General features: G+C 35.0%; 2 protein-coding genes across 4 annotated transcripts; both read left to right on the top strand.

The window, feature by feature from the left end:
• Positions 1-358: 358 nt before the first annotated feature.
• On the top strand, positions 359-8,556 carry LOC115441061. Of its 2 annotated transcripts, none has more exons than XM_030165661.2 (4): positions 359-555; positions 3,506-3,648; positions 5,446-5,583; positions 6,957-8,556. In XM_030165661.2, exons 1-4 carry the CDS (start codon positions 553-555, stop codon positions 7,240-7,242), a joined length of 570 nt encoding a protein of 189 aa, XP_030021521.1. In that variant the 5' UTR covers positions 359-552; the 3' UTR covers positions 7,243-8,556. The 2 variants fall into 2 exon arrangements, with proteins under 2 accessions (XP_030021521.1, XP_030021512.1); XM_030165652.2 differs by lacking the exon at positions 359-555 and adding an exon at positions 752-992.
• Positions 8,557-12,252: 3,696 nt separating this feature from the next.
• On the top strand, positions 12,253-20,336 carry LOC115441327. Of its 2 annotated transcripts, none has more exons than XR_005112623.1 (3): positions 12,253-12,375; positions 17,208-17,365; positions 19,700-20,336. XR_005112623.1 is itself a non-coding variant. In XM_030166078.2 (3 exons), exons 1-3 carry the CDS (start codon positions 12,577-12,579, stop codon positions 19,803-19,805), a joined length of 318 nt encoding a protein of 105 aa, XP_030021938.1. In that variant the 5' UTR covers positions 12,419-12,576; the 3' UTR covers positions 19,806-20,336. The 2 variants fall into 2 exon arrangements, 1 of the variants encoding a protein (XP_030021938.1); XM_030166078.2 differs by lacking the exon at positions 12,253-12,375 and adding an exon at positions 12,419-12,630.
• Positions 20,337-20,776: the final 440 nt, after the last annotated feature.

The following is a 20,776-nucleotide window of genomic DNA, read 5'->3' as shown; positions in this document are numbered from 1 at the left end:
CAACACTATAATTAGTATATTTTGATAAATCAACAGTGGTTTACTGCCTGCTTTAAATGTAGTAAGTGCCTAAAAAAGGTACACTGTTCTAAAAATTGAAACTACCAAATAACCAACTTGGCAACTCAATAAAGGAAAAAAAAACAGTAACACCCAACCTGGTAACTCAATAATCAAGCTCACTTCTCTAGGACTTAAAAACATCATCATCATCAACTGTTTTCAACTCCACCCGCGTGAAAAAAAAATCCGGTATAAAAGTCCAACTATGTCCTTCCCCGGGTCTTGAACTATCTCCATCTCATCTCTCATCCAAAGCCGTTCAGCTGTTTCCGCGTTTACTACTAACAAACATCTAAGTTTCAAATAAAATTTACAACCTTTTGCATTTATAATATTATTGAGAAGTATGGATAAATCTATTTGGACGAAGAGATAAGGGTCTAAGCGATGAGATGGCCGAGCGTTATCACTTCATATCGTGTGATAAGGCAGTTTTGTACGCGACGTCGACCGCACCGCCTCTAATTATGTGCGCGATAAAAACTTAAAATGGTGAGTTGATTTCTTTTGTTTTTTAGTGAAATGATATGGGTTTGTAAATATTATTGTTACGTGATGTGTGGTGATCGAATAACAGGTCAAAATAGATAAGTCTATTTATAGAATAAAAATTTAAACATACCTGGTTTCGGTTTAATATACAAAAATACCGACTAAACAACATTCGAGGTAAATGAGGGTACTTCGAAAAAAACAACAGTTAAAATGTAAACGGTAATTTCATTTTTATTTTGTGCCACCTGTGTGTACATTCAGTTTCCTATTATTTGTTGGTGATTTTCAATTATGTTATTTGCTTGTTACAATACAACTACGAATATAGTTAAAATGCACTCAGTGTAGTGAAGTTTGTGTAGGGTTGGACGAAATCATTATCATTGTGGCAGCTAGTAGAATAGTTTATTTGGACCTACCAACTGGTCATGAAGGTACGCATTTTCTTTTGATGAAGTCCAACTTTGATATATAAAATTAAAACGTTTTTGAATAGCCTCTTGGGCCTTGACAAATTACGACGTATTTTAATTCAGTATGAATCGTAATTGTTAGATATAAAGCAATAGACACAAAAGCTCGATTATACGATAGTTTGGCGATTGCTAAGTATGATTATAATGATAATAATGTCCATTATTATGAACATCACATTCTGACGGCCTAATTTCATTATAGACCTTGAGGAGTTGGGATAATCCGAGGTTCGACAATCTTTTTGAAGCATCTTATTTCTTTAGGTTCCGTACGTCTATAAGAACCCTTATTTTATATAAATAAGGTTAAAATATATATTATTTCCTAGAACCATTTTGTGACGATGAAACAACGATGTTTACTTATTTTAGTATATTATTCCCCAAAAACCGTTTTGAGACGAGACGATGGTCATGGTGGTGGGAAGTATGTACTCCCAAATAACAGTATTCACATAGCTTGGCGTTAGAAGTAGACTACCTGGTCGTATTTGGACGTTTTACGTATACTCGCAATATCGTAGACTCAAAAGTCGTATAAACGTTTATCGTAATCATGAAATACTTTGTGGTGCATCAATTAACATAAAACAATACAGATTAGAATAACAAAGATTTCCGTCAATTATCATTATATGCGTGATTAAAATCAATATTACCAAACACTTTCATGAGAATATAACACGGCGTACGTGATATCTCAAAACTCAAGATTAAAGTGACGTATGAATACTGATAACGATTTCTGGGAATAAATTCTTGCGGATAACGGGATTTCTGAATTCAAAATATTCAATGGTGTACTCTTCCTTACTGGAAAGAGGTATCTCGCACGCGAATCTGTCTGAGTAGGTACCAATGCAATAGCTTTTACTGTCACCAAGCTGCATTGCTGTTTCGATTTGTACGATATTGTAATCAAATTTTTGAACATTACGGACGCTAACACCCTATCCACAAACAATAATATGAGGACGTACAACGCTTTCGATCGCATAGGATCAATTTCATTGTTTTTTTTTTTGTTTTTTTTGAAAACCTACTAAAGTTGTATCTCAAAATAAGCCGATTACAGCGCCTCCTTTTTTTATTGGTTTGAATGAGGAGAATCCGTCCCATGATGTGATAGGAGGCGAGCCTATAGCCATATCAGGCACAAATTCCAGTCTCCGGGCTGTTAGAAAATATTATAATAAAGCCAATCTCCTTTTCCGACCCGACCTCAACACTGCAGTCATACCGTAATACAACTACGCCACCGAGGCAGTCAAAATCAAAAACAAAATCCTTGTGAGATATAGTTCTGAGGTAAGGAGGTATACGTTAAGGACATCATAGTTGACATCATTTTAAGATTTGTCGGATGTATCTTTGAAGTTAACGGTCCAACAACAATAAAATTTAGTACGAGACCACACGTGAAGTACCAGCTTACAAATAAAAAAAGAATCATCAAAATCGGTTCTCCCAGTCAAAAGTTTTAACGTAACAAACATAAGAAAAGAGTCGAATTGAGAACCTCCTACTCTTTTTGAGGTCGGTTAAAAATAAAAGACCATAATTATTAATATATTTACGCATTAATTATTACACATTACTTTCTTCATTAAAAAATCGGAAATACAAACATGTCTTATATCGATGTAATCGGGGTTTACCCAGAGAATGGTATTCAAAAACGATTACTTAATAAGTTTTTAATAAACGTGCTATCTAAATGCCTAAGATATAATACCTGAAGTGATATTAATATCTTTAAGAGGTATGTATTTCACGCATTTGCTATGATTGTTTTACAGGCGCCGTAGTTAAAAGTAATTCAATAGAATGTACCAGTTTTCAAAAAAATATCATTAATAACGTAGTGGCTAATTAAGTTAATATTGTAATAGTAGATGATGAGTAGAAGTAAGCGTGAAGCGTGAAAGGGCAACGATATAGCAGAGAAGTAAAAGTTCCTTGTACATTTTGATGATGTACTGAAAATATATAGAATTTTCGTTAATTGTAACGTAATGTTAGTAAAATATCTAGCTGTTAAAAATTTTTTAACGTGTCAGCATGATATAGTTAATACCATGTAATGCTTTGTAATGTATTCTTTATTCGATCCAGTTGAATGACGAGACGAACATGCCGCTCGCCTGATGGTAAGCGATACGACCGCCCATAAACAGTAGAAACACCGCACAGAACTTTGAATTACAAAGTACTGCGCGGCACTCCAATCCGCTCATTACTCAGAGACATAAGATGTGCAGTCTCATAATGCCCAGTATTTACGCTGGCTACAATGTTCTTCAACCCGGAACACAACAATACACGCATACTGATGCTTGGCGGTAGAAATAGATACCGGAGTGGTACTTACTCTGATGGTCCCTCGTATATAAGATACGTGCCACCAGTAAGTGTCTTTCTTGCATTAATCATAATAAAATAAATAAACATCATGGCCAATGACATTCCAGGACACGTACACGATAATCGCGGTGGGCACGCTGGGCGGCGCGTGCCTGGTGCTGCTAGTGCTAGTGGTGGTGCTGTTCGTGCAGGTCGCCAGCCTCAAGAAGAAGGTCAACGAGATGCAGGCCACCGGCAGGATGCGGGTCCAGTTAGTATACATAATTTATCCCTATCCTACTTCATAGATTTTTTTTTGTTGCTTTGAATGACGAGACGAGCTTGCCGTTTATCTGATGGTAAGCGATACGACCGTCCATAAGTTTTAGAAACACCATCGAACACTTTTAATTACAAAGTATTGTTTAGTATTCCACTGCGCTCGGCATCCTAAGACAAGAGATGGTAAGTTTTATTATGCCCAGTAGTTATACTGTCTACAATGTCCTTCAAACCGGAACACAACAGTGACTACACACTGCTGCTTGGAGGCAGAAATAGACATTACCACACCGCCTACTCAGGCGGACTCTCACATATGAGAGACCTTCCTCCAGTAACCACTATGGTGTTGGTGTTGAATTTAATTTGCTGCAGTTGTATTGCCTCGTCTGTTTTATATTGTTCTGGTCACTGCAGTGTAGTGAGCACCTTGGCCCACATATTTTTGTTACAAACCGCATTAGTTACGAGTTAATAAGACATATAAGGTGGTCGACTTAATCCATTAAACAAAGAATATGCCTAATCGACAAACATAATGTCCTCATCATGAATCATTTAGCTATGAGGATGATGAAATGACCTAATTACTTACTCTTAATATGCTCTTATTCGTCATGATAAAATCTCAAGTCAAACACAATAAATTACTTGTTTTGGCATTACACACAAGTTTTTGTTACGATTTAATAATATCAGCCCTGTATTATATACTGTCCCACTGCTGGGCACGGGCCTCCTCTACTACTGAGAGGGATTAGGCCTTAGTCCACCACGCTGGCCTAGTGCGGATTGGTAGACTTCACACACCTTCGAAATTTCTACAGAGAACTTCTCAGATGTGCAGGTTTCCTCACGATGTTTTCCTTCACCGTTAAAGCGAACGATAATTCACAAAGAATACACACATGGTTTTAGAAAAGCCAGAGGTGTGTACCCTTGGGATTTAAACCTGCAGACATTCATCTTCGCAGTCCGTTCTACACCCAACTAGGCTATCGCCGCTGTAAGATTTAGACCTCTGCTTATTTCGTTAAAAACAGCGAATTCTAAATTCTTCAGGTATTATTCGACGGGTCCTACGTATACTAAAACATGTGTAAAAACACAACTTCATAAGAAAGCGATTCAAACATTCTAAATTTGTTATAGTTTAACAGAAATCTTTGAAATTTTAAAACGTTGTATCTCAGTATTTTAAAGTTTAGAATGTTTAAATCGCTCTCCTGTAAAGTTCTGTTTTTGCACTTGTACTAGTATAAGTAGGATCCGTAGTATTGTTAACGAACGTTGAATATCACTTAACATTAACATAATTTGTAAGTTTGTTATTGTATTGATATACAGAATGATGATTCCTACTTTTCCTAGCAGGATGATTCCTCTTAAATAACAACTGCATTGCGTTCCAGTTACTAACGCATTAGTCACTACGCCTGCATGCGTCATATAGATAGTAATACTTGCAAGTTTATCGATGTTATCTTTAATTAAAATGATGCGTAGAAATTCGCGATGAAATTAGATATAATTTCGTGAGTAAACAAGATATTCTAAGAGTAATCTCGAAACAATATCGAGATTTATTTTGTAAAATATGTTCAATATTTGTTCAACAACAACCAAAATTATTAACAATAATAATTCGTTTACTGTTATTCTTAGTTATCATATTACTCGGGGATGTACCGCAAAACTGGCTTATCTTCAAGAAAAATTACAATAGTTTAAAATATTACAAGTGCACTATAACAAAATATTCTCAACTCCTAACTCTCAATTACAGAAAGCTGAAGATGAACCCAGACAAGAACCACGCGTTCCACAACCCCGCCCTGGTGCCTGAGGAGGAACTGTCGCGTCGAGGGTACTCCATGTACATGGGCAGCGAACCGGACCTCGACATCGCCAGGCCTTCCGAGCGGTGAGGACGGTAGAATTGATTGGAATGTTGGGCTTCCTAGCATACTTTCAAGGAAGCTTATGAGATGGTGGAACTTTGCAGCGATTTGGGGTTATAGGTGGTGGTATATATTCATGTATTTTTCCCACTAAAAGTCGGACAGAGACGTAAAAATTGTTGTTGTATTTCTACAAGTCTATTTGCCTGCCTATGTACCCCATGCTGCAATACAGGCGTGTATATAAAATTAAACCGAAAATATTTGTTTGCTTATAAATCTAATATAATACGTAAAAAAAACCTTTGAAACAAATGAAGTTAAAATTATTTCATGTCGGAAAATTCATAGAAACATATAGTACAGAGACACATCTTTGAACGACATTAAATTTGAACCACACTGTACTCTTTCATCGGAATCAGTGCATTTCTTCATACTTGGATAAAAATTAAGTACAGTCAACACGATAAATTAATAAACAAGTGATTCACGTGTATACTCACCATCCACTCATCCCGGCAAACACTTGACGATAAAATTCTTGAACAGATTAGATTAGATACCAAACTGAGAGGCACATTACCCAGATATCTAGCCGCTATCCCGTGCCATACTAGGAAGGGGTCATGATAAATTTGCCGCATGTGTATACCACGATAATGCAAGAACTTAACTTGGCTTCAATTTGGTGTGATTCCACATGGTTCTAAACTAGAGAATCACTGTCATTATTTGATAAAATTAAAAAAATCTGGAGACGTATGAATACTTTATCTACGTTTACCACTAAGCAATTTTGCCACCGTCGTTTTGGTTAAGTTTTAAGAATATTTTAAATTTGTAGCTCACTAAGTTATGATAACGAAATGGGTATACAAGCCTTTCCGGTCTACAGCCCGTATAAAAGCAACCACAATACCAAGGAAGGCAATTTTGAAGTCTATTAAGTTTTTTGTTGATTCGAGCACGGTGCATGTACGATATCTAACTTGTCATACAGAATTGGCCAAAAGAAGTGCACTAACTTGTACTCACAAGTGTTTTATTTGTTACGTTATCGAATGAAAATGTAGAATGTTGTCTATTTCCTTCAACAATCCTTATAAACTCACTCTAACAAATTGTATTTCATAATATCTATAAGACAATCAATATGCTCGCGTTGAATACTAAGCGTAGTAACCAGTCCCGGTGATTGTATAGTTCTTAGTTTAAGGTGGTGTTCCGCATTCCTATTTTTGATGTCATGTCGCTCATCATTCAGAATCTGAACGATGAACTAACTCTCAGATGCAGGTTTATTACATCGTTCATTAAAGCAAAATTCCTTTTTATGATTTATATAATTTCAAGCATATTACATTCCATACCAATAACCCACGTTTTCCTCTAGGCAGACGGGTGGGCAGTTCGTAGAGGAGTTGACGCGAGAGCTCGACCACCGCCACCAGCGCCAGGAGCTCGACAACAGGAACCACCGGGACCTGGACAGCAGGAACTACCGCCACGATATGGACAACAGGAATTATCGACAGGATGTAGACAAACACCACCGCCAGACCACAGCCCCTCCCTTCCTTCTACAGAGCATAGAAGAGAACAAGAAGAAGACGAGGAATATGTTCAATCCTGTCTCCAACGGGCGGCAGAGTGACACCAATCCAAACTTCATTTATTGATGAAGTTAAAGGGAGTCCCAAATGTGCAGTCGAGGATGCATTACAGAATCACTTTGATACCTAACATTTTTGAGGTTCTTCTAAGGTCATCTAACACCACCATTTCCCGGTTTGGTCTTTTTGGTTCAATTTTAGGTAAATGACTTTATTTTTAATATCATATGAATTGGAACAAATAGGATTAGACCACCGCTTGTTTTGGTTTATTGGATAAATAATATTTTTTATCGCAGTTTTGTGGAACTAATTTGTTGCTAAACAAAAGGGTTAGGCGTCTGCAGTTGATATTGTGTGGACGACGATAATAATGGATGTTTAACATTTCTTTGGGAAATAGTTACCAATAAGGTAAGGTTTTTGATTTTGCATGATAAATTAATTAATTTATTATTTATTTTATGGTTGATACTTGGTGTAACTTTACCCAAACACATAAACAAAATACCATCACATACCTACTTTTAACTTTAAGTACAATTCCACAGAACGTGAAAAATATTTATAGGAAAAATATAAGGAACTAAAAACGCTCTATAAATAATACAAGAGCCACTAATACATCTTGATATTGCTTACGAGATTCTAGACAACGCTAGAATTTTCTAGAATTCTTTAGAATCTTGTATGGCAGATATTGTCGAATAATTATTCGGTAAAATGATATTAAAAGCAAACAGACGACATATTAATTCAAGTCAAATAAAAGTTTAGAATGGTTTTTGTTTCGCAATTCACAGTTCTTTTGCAGTCAATAGCAATTCTTATACATTTAAATAATCAAACATTTCTCAATTGTGTTTAGTCGGATTTGGATTCAGTCGAAGTTGCTTTTATGACACAAATTATTGGATTGTTTCTTATTTAATAGATTGTTTTATTCAAGTAGACTGACATTTTACATTTCTTTAAATTCGGGTTTTACTTATTTATTTACCTTTTGTTTCTATATATTTTTATACCTTAAAATTATTACCTATTTATGTGACATGAGGACGCTAATTGTCTTTTAAATATGTGATAATTTTGCTTTGCTGTAAATTCCATATAATAACTCTTAAAGTTAAATAAATATTCCATTTCAACTTCTTTTTAGTTTATCTTTCTTTTTGTTTTTCGAAGAAACAATCCATGCTGGTATATGGATAGGTTGCATCCTGTCGTAATTATGATACGTATTAATTTTAGCATAAGGGTGAAAATGCGGTAAGCGTCTTCTTTTCTAATTTTCTTCTGAGAAAATTAGTTTTTAAAGACGATCATTTTGTATAATATTTAATTTTAATATACATTATAAATAAATTAATTTAAATACTTCGACTTTTTATTGTTTTAATACTGTATAAACACATAATTATTAGTATACACCTCTACGTGTTTTTTGCTGTTTAAAACTGACTGTGTGTTGTTGATGTGTCCGCTAGGTTGAACCACATAGAGGTGACATGATTATATTCAAGTCGAACAGCGTATAAATGTCATATTTGTTATAAAAACATTTATGAGGTCACCAGTAATTATAAAAAAAATACACAACTATTTTACAAATAAATTCTTTTTACATGCTCTCCGTGGTACCAAGCTATTTGCTTGCCGGTCATAAATAATCCAGGTAGCATACATACTTCATTATAATAATGTTTAGATTGTTAGTTCGCTACGACTACGCGCATCCATAATCGTTGATATCCCATCCTCTCCCAATGACCGTCCTGAGCCGAGATTCTTAACCCATTAATGGGTTGCCCTCAGCATGGTCGCTTAATTTTCAAGGGTTGCGGGCGCCTAAAGCGTTTACCCAAAAGCCTGATGTGTTTGTATAAGTCAGCCCTTGCCAGGCTAACAAACGTAATGTAAGGTTAAAAAAAATATAAAACAGATTGTGTTAAGTTGTAAATTTTAAATTCATATTATTTAAGTTAACAGTTTTTTTTAGTTGGATTGTAAACAAACAAAACTATTAAGTGTTTTATTCTGAATGTAAGTAGATATCCGTGGCCCATCGAGCGAAGAATCGTTCCAAGCGCGATGTTGTGCTATATGTACTAACATGGATCGATCATCATTAAAAGCCGTTTTCAAAAGGTTGGTATAGATATCGGATCCTTTTTAGCAGTGGACATTCTGTGGCCGATGACGATGATAAGAAATATTGGTTTCTTCAGCTAATATTTGTTGCAGGTGCGAGACTGGTTTTTAACTTCCAGTTATCCTCAACACAAGATAATTGTATCTTATACTTACTTTACCCACAGTAAAAGATCTAACTGTTAGTTCTATTATAAACACTTTAATACTATTTCCAAAGTGTTTGAGGCAACAATAAGTTGTTATTTTGAAAAAAAATATGAATTCAACGATATACGAACTATGATAATATGCCGTAAGTACTACATTGTACCTAAATATAAGAACCTCACAGAGTATAATAGCTACTGACATTGCCCTTCACGTGTCGAATGTTCAAAGTCAGAAATAGTTTTTATGTGCCTTCAGGCTTTATAACAAACCTGCGCATAGAATTTTTAAACCTTTGCATCAAACTTGGAACCACATGTCCCCTAAACCAAATACGTTACACATAGGCGAATAAAGCCCATTTGTTAATAGAAGTTATTGCGTTGTTACCTGCATCACTATTTATCCAATTCCTAATGGGTGCCACTGCTGACCTTGGCTTACGGGATTTGTATTGGTGTGTGAGGGAGGGATGAGTATGTCTCATTTAAAGTATTAATGCGATCTTCTCTGGTTGAAACACCTTCCGAGAGGACGGTACTACATATTTATGGATGTAAAAAATTTCAACATTTCATGATTTCAATAAATTGTTATCACTTTCATTTGCATATCTAAAAGGCATCAAACCTTTAACAGCGACATAAGGGTAATAAACCTTTTACTTATACTTTATGCAAACGAATTTAAATATGCAATTTAGCTTATAATGCAAGCATTTTATAGCAGGGCGAATGCAGACAATATATAGGAACCCTGACCACACGCGTCGGTTAATTAAATTGCATTTTAATCCTTTTTCTGTCAAAAAATAGTCTTGAAATAAAACGGAAATCTTCAAAAAATTTAATGCAAAAAGCTCCTTCAACAACACTAATCATAATCAATTTAATAAAATGTCTCATAAATTCTAAACACATTTTAATATATTAAATAAAATCTTCGTATGCTCCGGTCTATTCAAGTATATTCAAATTTCTCGATACATACAATCCCATATGAATAAATTACTTTGTTTAATTTAATTACCTTATAATGACCTTACTTTGATTTTATATACAGATTTGACATTTTTCATTGAGTATTGTTATGTATATAAAAAAAATACTTATACACGTATAACATATATTAGTTTATGTTCGCGAGACTGCTTGTATAAGATTGTCAGTAAATTTCATATCATTCAAGTTTCAACTTCAACAGTTAGAATATTCAGTATCTTTTTGTAAAATCTGTTCACGCATGTGGGTATACGTCACTAGGAATCTATGCTCCATTTTACTAGTCCCATAATTTAAAATGTTTTAATAATATAGATCCTGTTTTGATAAGTAAATTATATGCATTAATTAAATATCAGATATGTTTCAAATCATTGTCCAATCAATTTTGCAAATAAATATTTGTTTAGTAGTGGAACAGTGACAGTAGGTACCTTTGAAAAATTATAAACAACGGATTATAAAGGATTCAATGAACGATAACAATCAATGTGCATACTAATCAAGGTATACTAATAATACAGTTTTTGCTCGAGACTTCGCTCGCGCACGTCACTCCTTTAGATGGGAATATCTAAAACTAATTCATTTTGCATTGACCTCGTAAGCACATATATTGTTTTAGGATGTTTTATGAAGTTTTTTTTAATTAACTTAATGAATTGGGTTAACCGCCTTATGGCAAACGTCAAGCACTATGCAGTAATGTTTTAATTTTTGAGAATTAGGTTAGCTCCCATTTAAAAAAAAAATCATAGAAGTAAGTCTTGGAAAGATACGCTTGGACAAAGAAATAAAAATAGTTGTTTTTAATGTCATTTGATGAAAATAACTAAACTCAAAATATAATAATTATTTCCTAAAGACAAACAACCCATTTTTTACAGTTTCTATGTACCTGTATTTATTATTTATATTGCAAAAACATTAGGTTATTCAACCCTTCGATAAAGTACACGATGCAATTGTTTTTAAATAAATTAATAATGAAGTGACTTGATACCCATTGATCAATGATACCCGTCTGGACAGCGTCAACCATAGATAGTCAAGAACTCTTTATAACCTTTGTTTTTAACTGAAATCCGTTTACGGATTTCTGCCGGACTTGCCAGTATAAACCGTCCTACCAACTAAAATCCCACTATTCCACTCTCTCTCCCTAATATCGAAGGTCACGAGGTGCGCAATCCTCAATCAATCCTCACAAGAGTTGGCTCTAAGGCAGAGCTATCCAAGGAATGAGATCTTGGTAAAATCATACACGTGCATCTAACTCTGCACGCCAGCCGCTTAGGAATTAATTTACTGGTAGCGTGTCACCCGCGCTCTACCCTTTATAAGCTACTTTTGACGAGATGCACTCCAGATTCATCATCATCTTCAACCTTTAGTAGTCCAGGGCAAAAGCTGCCTGCATTCAGTAGTTTCTACCGACCCTGAAATGGAACCCAAGACCTCAGCACTGCAGTCGTACAATACAACTACATCACCGGGGCAGTCTTGTGTTTATATGGTTTTAAATTACGTTGTATATTTTAGTAAGTATCTACTCATCATGATAAATTTTATCGTTCCAATATTGGGGACGACACCATAAAATTCAAACAAATTCCTACAAAATAATAACAGTTTTTTTTTTTTTGTAAATCAAAATATTGACTGATAGTTTTATCAAATACTACACATCAGTGTTACGGATTTTATGAAATACTAGCTGTCAGAGATGCTCACGGGTCGAGCATAGTCGAACCCCGATGTTTTTTCTTTTAAGAACATGACATATGTCCATTTGTTAGTCCGACAAGAGCCAGCTTATAGAAATACACCGGACTTTCGGGTGAGCGCTTAAGGCGCCTTTAAACCCCCCGATGACACCCAGCAATCCTTTAATAAGGTGAGATAAATAATTTTTAAATCAAACTACCGCCGCAACAGCAAACAATTGTAAAAACCTAAATTTCAAGTTGTGCAGGACTTGAAAGGACGCTTGAGTCAATAAATATACGTGATTTAAAGTCAATTGTTAGTCAGCCGCGAGTGTGGTGAGCCGTTTCAGTGTTAATAGAAAAATTACAGAAATAATTACAAATAAAATATGTTGGAGTGGACGGTCATAGACCGGGAATTAAATGTTCTGACACCGGTTCAAGTAAGTACTATCTATATATACATAAATGAATCCCTACTTCCCACACCATCACGCGTGAACGGCTGGACCGATTTCACTATTTTTTTTTGTTGTGTTTGTTATTGTTAGGAGAAGGTTCTTATGAAAGAAAAAAATCTAAAAAATGCGCGGAAAATTAGAAAATTTAAGAAAACTTTACGAAAATATTAATTTCATATATAACCTCAGAACAAGAACAAGCATATATAACTGTCAATTGTTTGAAATAACTGTCAGCGATTGACAGAATGCGCGCAGCAAATTCTTAGTTAAGACCAGCCTAGCGCAACAAGGAACAAAAAATCTTTTGTATGGAATTGACATGGCATTTAATGGCGGATACTGCTATCTCTCTCTCAGTACAGTTTCTCTTTCTATTCCTCACCGCCATTATTATTGTTTGTTTACTTCCTGACGTTTTGGAATACATTTGTGTTTTATTGATTTATGATTGTATTATTTGTTATTCAAACAAGTAAAAATATACCAAAAGTGTTTTTGTTGGTGTAAGTGAATACGTTTTAAAGACATGCCACCAAAAACGTTTCATTACGTGTGAAATTTGTGGAGATCGAGCCAGTCGAATAAATCACAAAAGCAGAATGTTTATGGCGAAATTTCCATTGGATGAGGTCAGATAAGCATTAATTAGATGTTTTTAGTCATCGCGTAAATAAAGTAGCTTAGAAATAATAAAAATTCTCATTTTCTAATTACCATTATGTTACTAGTGATGTTGTCATTATTATCGATATCGATACCTGTTTAAATTTTTTATAAAAAGTAGTAATTCTAACTATCTACATACCAAGTTTAATCGCAATCATTTTAGATTTTTGCGGGTACGAATAATAAACATACAATTGCATGCACACGCTTTGTAATATTAGTAAGATAGTATAGTAAGTCCTGATGACTGATCATCAGGACAAAAATACTAAATTCGTGTATGTGTGTATGTGTGTACTTAAAAATGCGTTGAGCAATCAATGTGCCTGGGCACTGTTTATGATTTTAGGCTTAAATATAATTTAATAAGCAATTTATTTACAATTAAAAAATATTTCCAGATGCCGAAAGTGAGTTCAGGTTGTGGGAAAAGAAGATTTGATATATGTTCCCATAGAAAAGCTGCATACTTTGAAATATGTGTGTGGTTCTCACTTTAATAACAAAGATTTTAATAAAAAGAACAATCGCCTTAGAAAGTCAGCCATACCATCGAAAAATTTGAAAGCTGATCCACTTCCTGATGAAATGTTGTTTGAATTTCCGTGCCATGTTTTTATAAACAATTATTGCACAAATGATAATATCTTTCAAGAGAAGTGCGACAAAGAAGTGTCACCATCCTTTGACTTTATAATTAAATATTCTCATTGTAACTTGACCTATCATAAGTGCAACTATATTCGCCTACATGGTGAATGAAGGATTTTATTTTAAAATACAATTATTATTCAACATGTGAAAGCTTTTCATTTTGAGTCCTCATTTTAGTCCAGCCTTGTAATTATAGTGCTAAAATGTTCACTGTATATTGCGAGTTGGATTGATAATGTGGACTCGAAAATACATTATATGAATTTTATCAAAGTAGCTTTAGCGTCGATTCCCACCAGTAGAATTTATCGATATCGATAAAAGTGCTCACCACTATGTATTTTGTTCAGTTGGTAGTATTGTTATTTGACGTTCCTGACGTATTCTTCCGTGATATTGGTATTGATACGCCATGTAAATTCGATTTTATTACTTTGTACTAAGTCCTGTCTCTTAAAACGTAGTGATTATATTCTCTTTGGTTAAGACGGGACAACGTCTGTCGGGTCAACTAGCATAATAATAATAATAACAACCATCAGTCATGTATACGATCCCAATACCTACTTGTGACTTAGTCTACCACGCTGGCCTAGGGCGGATTAGCAAACTTAATAAACCGTGGTTGGTACAAATAAATGCAGTACTATATTTCGGGTAATCTATATTTCTATACTATTATGTAAAGCTGAAAAGTTTGTTTGTTTGTTTGAACGCGCTAATCTCAGGAACTACCGGTCCAAACTGAAAAATTCTTTTTGCGTTGGATAGCCCTTTGTTCGTGGAGTACTATAGGCTATATATCATCACGCTATACCCAATAGGAGCGGAGCAGTAATGGCTAATCTCAGGAACTACCGGTCCAAACTGAAAAAATATTTTTGTGTTGAATAGTCCTTTGTTTGTGGAGTGCTCAAATGTACTTAGTCTGGCCATAAATACTGTTACACTTAATTATAAAAAAATATTACATTTGAATTTCGAATCTGTCATTTTTATACGATTGTTCATTGTGTTTTCTCATTTTGGCGCCAATACATTGTAAAATATTTTGCGATATTAAAATGGTGTGGGGTGATAAAGAGAACCGAATCGCTGTGATAGCATTACACAAAGTAGGTATGGAGCCAAATGCAATTTTTAAAACTCTCCATACACTTGGTATTAGTAAAATGTTTGTGTACCGGGCTATTAATAGGTACAATGAGACCTCCTCTGTTTGTGACAGAAAAAGATCTGGCCGTCCACGTAGTGTTCGTACGAAAAAGGTGGTCAAAGCAGTAAGGGAAAGAATTCGAAGAAATCCTGTCCGAAAGCAAAAGATTTTATCTCGGGAAATGAAGATAGCACCTAGAACCATGTCGCGTATTTTAAAAGATGACTTAGGACTTGCAGCCTATAAGAGACGCACTGGCCATTTCTTAACTGATAATTTAAAGAAGAATAGGGTGGTAAAATCGAAACAACTACTGAAGCGGTACGCAAAGGGAGGTCACAGAAAAATTTTGTTTACGGATGAGAAAATTTTTACAATTGAGCAACATTTTAACAAACAAAATGACCGTATTTATGCTCAAAGCTCTAAGGAAGCTTCCCAATTAGTCGACAGAGTGCAACGTGGACATTATCCGACTTCAGTGATGGTTTGGTGGGGTGTTAGCTATGAAGGAGTGACTGAGCCATATTTTTGTGAAAAAGGTATCAAAACATCGGCACAAGTGTATCAAGATACCATTCTTGAGAAGGTAGTTAAGCCCCTTAACATCACCATGTTCAATAACCAAGTATGGTCCTTCCAGCAAGACTCGGCGCCGGGTCATAAAGCTCGGTCCACGCAGTCTTGGTTGGAATCGAACGTTTCGGACTTCATCAGAGCTGAAGACTGGCCGTCGTCTAGTCCCGATCTTAATCCGCTGGATTATGATTTGTGGTCAGTTTTAGAGAGTACAGCTTGCTCTAAACGCCATGATAATTTGAGTCCCTAAAACAATCTATACGATTGGCAGTGAAGAATTTTCCCATGGAAAGAGTGCGTGCTTCTATTGATAACTGGCCTCATCGTTTAAAGGACTGTATTGCAGCCAATGGAGACCACTTCGAATAAGCTTTTTATATTTTTAATTGTTTTATATTTATGTATTAAACTGACACACTGTAAAAGTAATAAATGTTATTTGCAGTTAACAATTTTCTTTTTTCTTTATTACAATATTTATGGCAAGACTAGGTATATATCATCACGCTAAAACCAATAGGAGCGGAGCAGTAATGGCTAATCTCAGGAACTACCAGTTTGAACTGAAAAATTCGTTTTGCGTTGGATAGCCCTTTTTTCGTGGAGTACTATAGGCTATATATCATCACGCTATACCCAATAGGAGCGGAGCAGTAATGGCTAATCTCAGGAACTACCGGTCCAAACTGAAAAAATCTTTTTGCGTTGGATAGCCCTTTGTTCGTGGAGTACTATAGGCTGTATATTATCACGCTATACCCAATAGGAGCGGAGCAGTAATGGCTAATCTCAGGAACTACCGGTTTAAACTAAAAAAATCTTTTTGTGTTGGATAGCCCTTTGTTCCTGGAGTGCTATAGGCTATATATCATCACGCTATGACCAATAGGAGCGGAGCAGTATTGAAACATGTTGCAAAAACGGGGAAAAAATATTAGTTTTGAGAGCTTCCGTTGCGTGCGCTGCGTAAACGGTTAAAGTTATGCAACAATGATGTATGACGGGATTGTTCCTCTTAAAAAGTTCTAAAAAATATATTATAAAACAAAGTCCCCCGCTGCATCTGTCTGCCTGAACGTGTTAAACTCAAAAACTACCCAACGTATTAAGATGAAATTTGGTATGGAGACAGTTTGAGACCCTGGGAAGAACATCTCTTTACTCTCTCTCTTTACTCCTTTTATAACGGAAATATACTACTTTTATAACGGAAAACTTTAGGCTGAAAAACTTTATAACGCGGGCGGAGCCGCGGGCAAAAGCTAGTAAAAAATAAACCAAAATACCTACTATCTGTCCATTACAACGAATAGAAGAGAGGGGACTGTACAACTGTAAATTTAATTAACTTGCCTTTGTTTTGTTGGATAATTACGATCAACATAAACAAAATGACTTCTGCTATACTTACATTAATAGAAACAATAACAATTATAATTTCATTCACTTGCAATGTCGCGAAAAATCTATTTAATAACGCTCTCATAAATTTTAATTCTAGCAACCCGAAAACAATATATACATCGCATTCGACACGTTCTGCTGGATCACGTTATTTCTGGCGACGTTCTTGAGCACTGTTATGGACACGAAGCTGCTGCTCATGTCTATGCGGACCCAGGTGGCAGTGCAACGGAGTTACCGGGAGACAAATGCCAGGTGTATATGCTCTACTATTCAAATTCTGTCGTTTTGTCGTAAAGGAAGAATATTAGATGCATTATCTGCATTATCTTATATTTAAAAAATAACTGTAATAATAGAAAGAAAGAAAGATTTATTATTGGGACAATAACAGTATAACATGTACAATACAAGCAGAGACAAACAAAACATATACTTAAATAAAAATACAAAATTATACCCATTGTGCCAACAATGGGAACCCTCATTCGCTTTTCTTGCTGCAGTACCAGCAAGACTGATACTGTAGCGCTGATTTTCAATGAGGGACCCAGGTAATAATCTTTTAAATTCAAAATTTACTAATATCATGTAAGTTATGATGCATGCTGTAGGTTACTGTAAGTAGAGAAACACAGCTATATTCTGCCGCTGTACTGCAATATGTCAAAATAATGTAATGTGTGTTCTCTGTTGTAAATTCTCAAAATAAATAAATAAGAAATCCCACAAACAATACCAAATGATAGTTGATAGGGAATTTGCAAATCTGACCCTAGGATGTCCTCACAATCACGCTCCTTAGTCCTTCCCATATTTTTTTTCCCTTTTCGCCTTTTTTATGTAATGGTAGCGCATATGGGCTGTAGAATACTTCCGATCTTAAGTTGTTAAGTAAGATATCTATCAGGTTACATTTAACAGCAAAACAAAGCAACAGCGTCCGTTTTAACATTTATTACAATAATTCTAAGTATCTAATAGGTTTACGGCTTGCTTTAAGATCAGAGATCAAAATAACAAGGTAAATGTTAACGTGGTTAAGACTTAGGGAGTAAACAATTATAATGATCACTTAGCACATAGAACCTCTTGCCAATTATTTCCTCATCGACAGTAATTATTTAGGGACCCTAATCAGTTGTCACTGTTCGACTACTTTCATTAACGCAACGGGTCCAGGAACACACAAAAAAATTGTTGCCGATACAGCAGTGACGAAAAGTTTATATAACCCAATAGAGGACCGGCCTATGCTTGATTTTGTAAATTATTCTATACGTAATGGTTAATAATACGAAAAAGAAGCACTCCTGCGAAAACTGCATAAATATTGGTTAAAAAATGAACGAGTAATTCATATTTAAAATATTCTAATGTGCAGAAGTGGGCGCGATGTGGGGATATCGCTTCATCTCTTTCTTTTGCACGCGTCGTAATTCCCGATGACGTCACATGTGGGTATTTCGTCCCTTTACTGTTTCTTGTTAATTACCCCTTCCACCGAAATTCAAAGACATAACTTGTCGATTTTATACCGGATTTCAATAATTCCTTCTGTGTTATAATTTATATTATGTAAATATTTGATAATAGTAAAGAACAAAAATGAGTCCGCTACCCTATTCCTGTCGGCTTCCCTTTATATAGAATCTAATTATCATAATAACAATTTGCAGACCGCGTTTATGTATATTAGTAACTATACGTTGTGTCGAGATCAATTAAACCCAAGCCAAAAACACAACTGATATGTTTCACACACAGTACGACTATCGCGATGAAATGTTACGCCTCTGCCTACACCTGGCACGGGGAAAAGATGTTGTGCTATATGTATAAGTATATGAGAAGTACAGTCAACCAAACTCAATGCAAAAACATAACTAAATACGTCACAGGAAAGCTTAATTTGCGATCTCGTTTTCTTGGACGACATAATTATTCTAGTTTTTTTAATTTTAAAACCAAACTACCGAAGTGATCTTGAAAAAAATTTATGGGACCAATCTGGAGAGAAATCATTTCGAATAAAAAAAGAATTTTCCAAATCGGTTCATAAATGAGCGAGTACTGAGGTAACAAACATAAAAAAAAAAAAATCACGTCGAATTGATAACCTCCTCCTTTTTTTTTTAAGTCGGTTAAAAAGAGACAGGCGGCACACTAGACGGGTGTATCATTAGCGTTGCTGTAGGGCAGTAGCGAAAGGTGAAATTTTCCGAAAAGGATCTCGACACAACGTATAGTTACTAATATACATAAACGCGGTCTGCAAATTGTTATTATGATAATTAGATTCTATATAAAGGGAAGCCGACAGGAATAGGGTACCGGACTCATTTTTCTTCTTTACTATTATCAAATATTTACATAATATAAATTATTTTCGCAGCTTTTCGTCTGCCCCGATGCCATTCCTTTGTGCGTCGGTACATACTCATCTTACACAAAAATATTTAGTTTATTTATCAGCCTGTGTGATGTCAATGGGCAAATAGTGTTAAAAATTGCTTATCCGATAACCATTTTAAATTTAGTCCTCATCTAATCAATTCCTACTGCTTACATTAGAATTATATTTTTCAGGGCTTCTTCCAATGGTCAGAGGCACCGGAGCTACGACGAATCGTTGAGCCAAGCTCTTAACGAGGTGTTTCACTCCTATATCACTATGGTTATTGATAATGACTAACATTTATACGATGTAAAACATTGCATGAATTAACCTTTGAAGTACAATAATTTACTGACAAGCAGAGTACCAGATATAAAATTCCGTCGAATAATGTTGAACATTTTGGATGATATTTATGGTAAACAGTAAATTTTATAAGATAAGAAAATTGGTTGACTGATTTTAAATGCCAGTGTCTGTACTCTCTGGACTTAAAATAATGACGCTTTGCATAGTAAATGTAATTACAATGTTATTAAAGCAAGAATAAAAAAGTACAATTGCTACTTGGCCGCTTGAAAATTTATAAAACAGTACTATACGCACAGGCGCCTGAATCACACTTATAGAGCATACTTAAATAAAGAATTTTACTGATTCGAATGGTATTAAAAAAAGTAATCTTAAAAAAATCGCTCTACCTGATAGAGATTACATCCACGACTGCGCAATAAGATTTGAATGGTTTTATAAAACACTAGCTGACTCGACAGACGTTGCCCCGTCTTAACTATGAATTTGCAGCGCTCATTCTATCAATCACTAACAGTTATTTCAAACAATTGACAGTTATATAAAATTAATATTTTCCTTAAGTTGTTTTAAATTTTCTAATTTTTCGCACAATTATTTGATTTTTTTCTTTCATAAGAACCCTCTCCAGGCAATAAAAAACACAACAAAAAATGGTGAAATCGGTCCAGCCGTTCACGCTTGATGGCGTGACCAAGGGAAATAGGGATTCATTTTTATATATATACTAGCTTTTGCTCGCGACTCCGCCCGCGTTATAAAAGTTTTTCAGGCTAAAGTTTTCCATTATAAAAGTAGTAGTTTCCCGGGAGCCTATGTTCTTCCCAGGGTTTCAAACTGTCTCCATACCAAATTCTATCTTAATATGTTGGGTAGTTTTTGAGTTTAAGACGTTCAGGCAGACGGATGCAGCGGGGGACTTTGTTTTGTAATATATTTTTTTAGAACTTTTTAAG

This window comes from Manduca sexta, chromosome 19 (genome assembly GCF_014839805.1).
Source record: "Manduca sexta isolate Smith_Timp_Sample1 chromosome 19, JHU_Msex_v1.0, whole genome shotgun sequence".
NCBI classification, from domain to species: domain Eukaryota; kingdom Metazoa; phylum Arthropoda; class Insecta; order Lepidoptera; family Sphingidae; genus Manduca; species Manduca sexta.
The sequence above is the reverse complement of the archived record's forward strand: the minus strand, read 5'-3'. Positions and strand labels throughout refer to the sequence as shown.

Coding starts and splice junctions, on each gene's coding strand:
- LOC115441061 (XM_030165652.2), top strand. Junction 3,649..5,445: donor ACCGGCAGGATGCGGGTCCA/GTTAGTATACAT, acceptor TCTCAATTACAG/AAAGCTGAAGATGAACCCAG. Junction 5,584..6,956: donor ATCGCCAGGCCTTCCGAGCG/GTGAGGACGGTA, acceptor GTTTTCCTCTAG/GCAGACGGGTGGGCAGTTCG.
- LOC115441327 (XM_030166078.2), top strand. CDS start 12,577: ATGTTGGAGTGGACGGTCATAGACCGGGAATTAAATGTTCTGACACCG. Junction 12,631..17,207: donor ATGTTCTGACACCGGTTCAA/GTAAGTACTATC, acceptor TTTTAATTCTAG/CAACCCGAAAACAATATATA. Junction 17,366..19,699: donor TACCGGGAGACAAATGCCAG/GTGTATATGCTC, acceptor TATATTTTTCAG/GGCTTCTTCCAATGGTCAGA.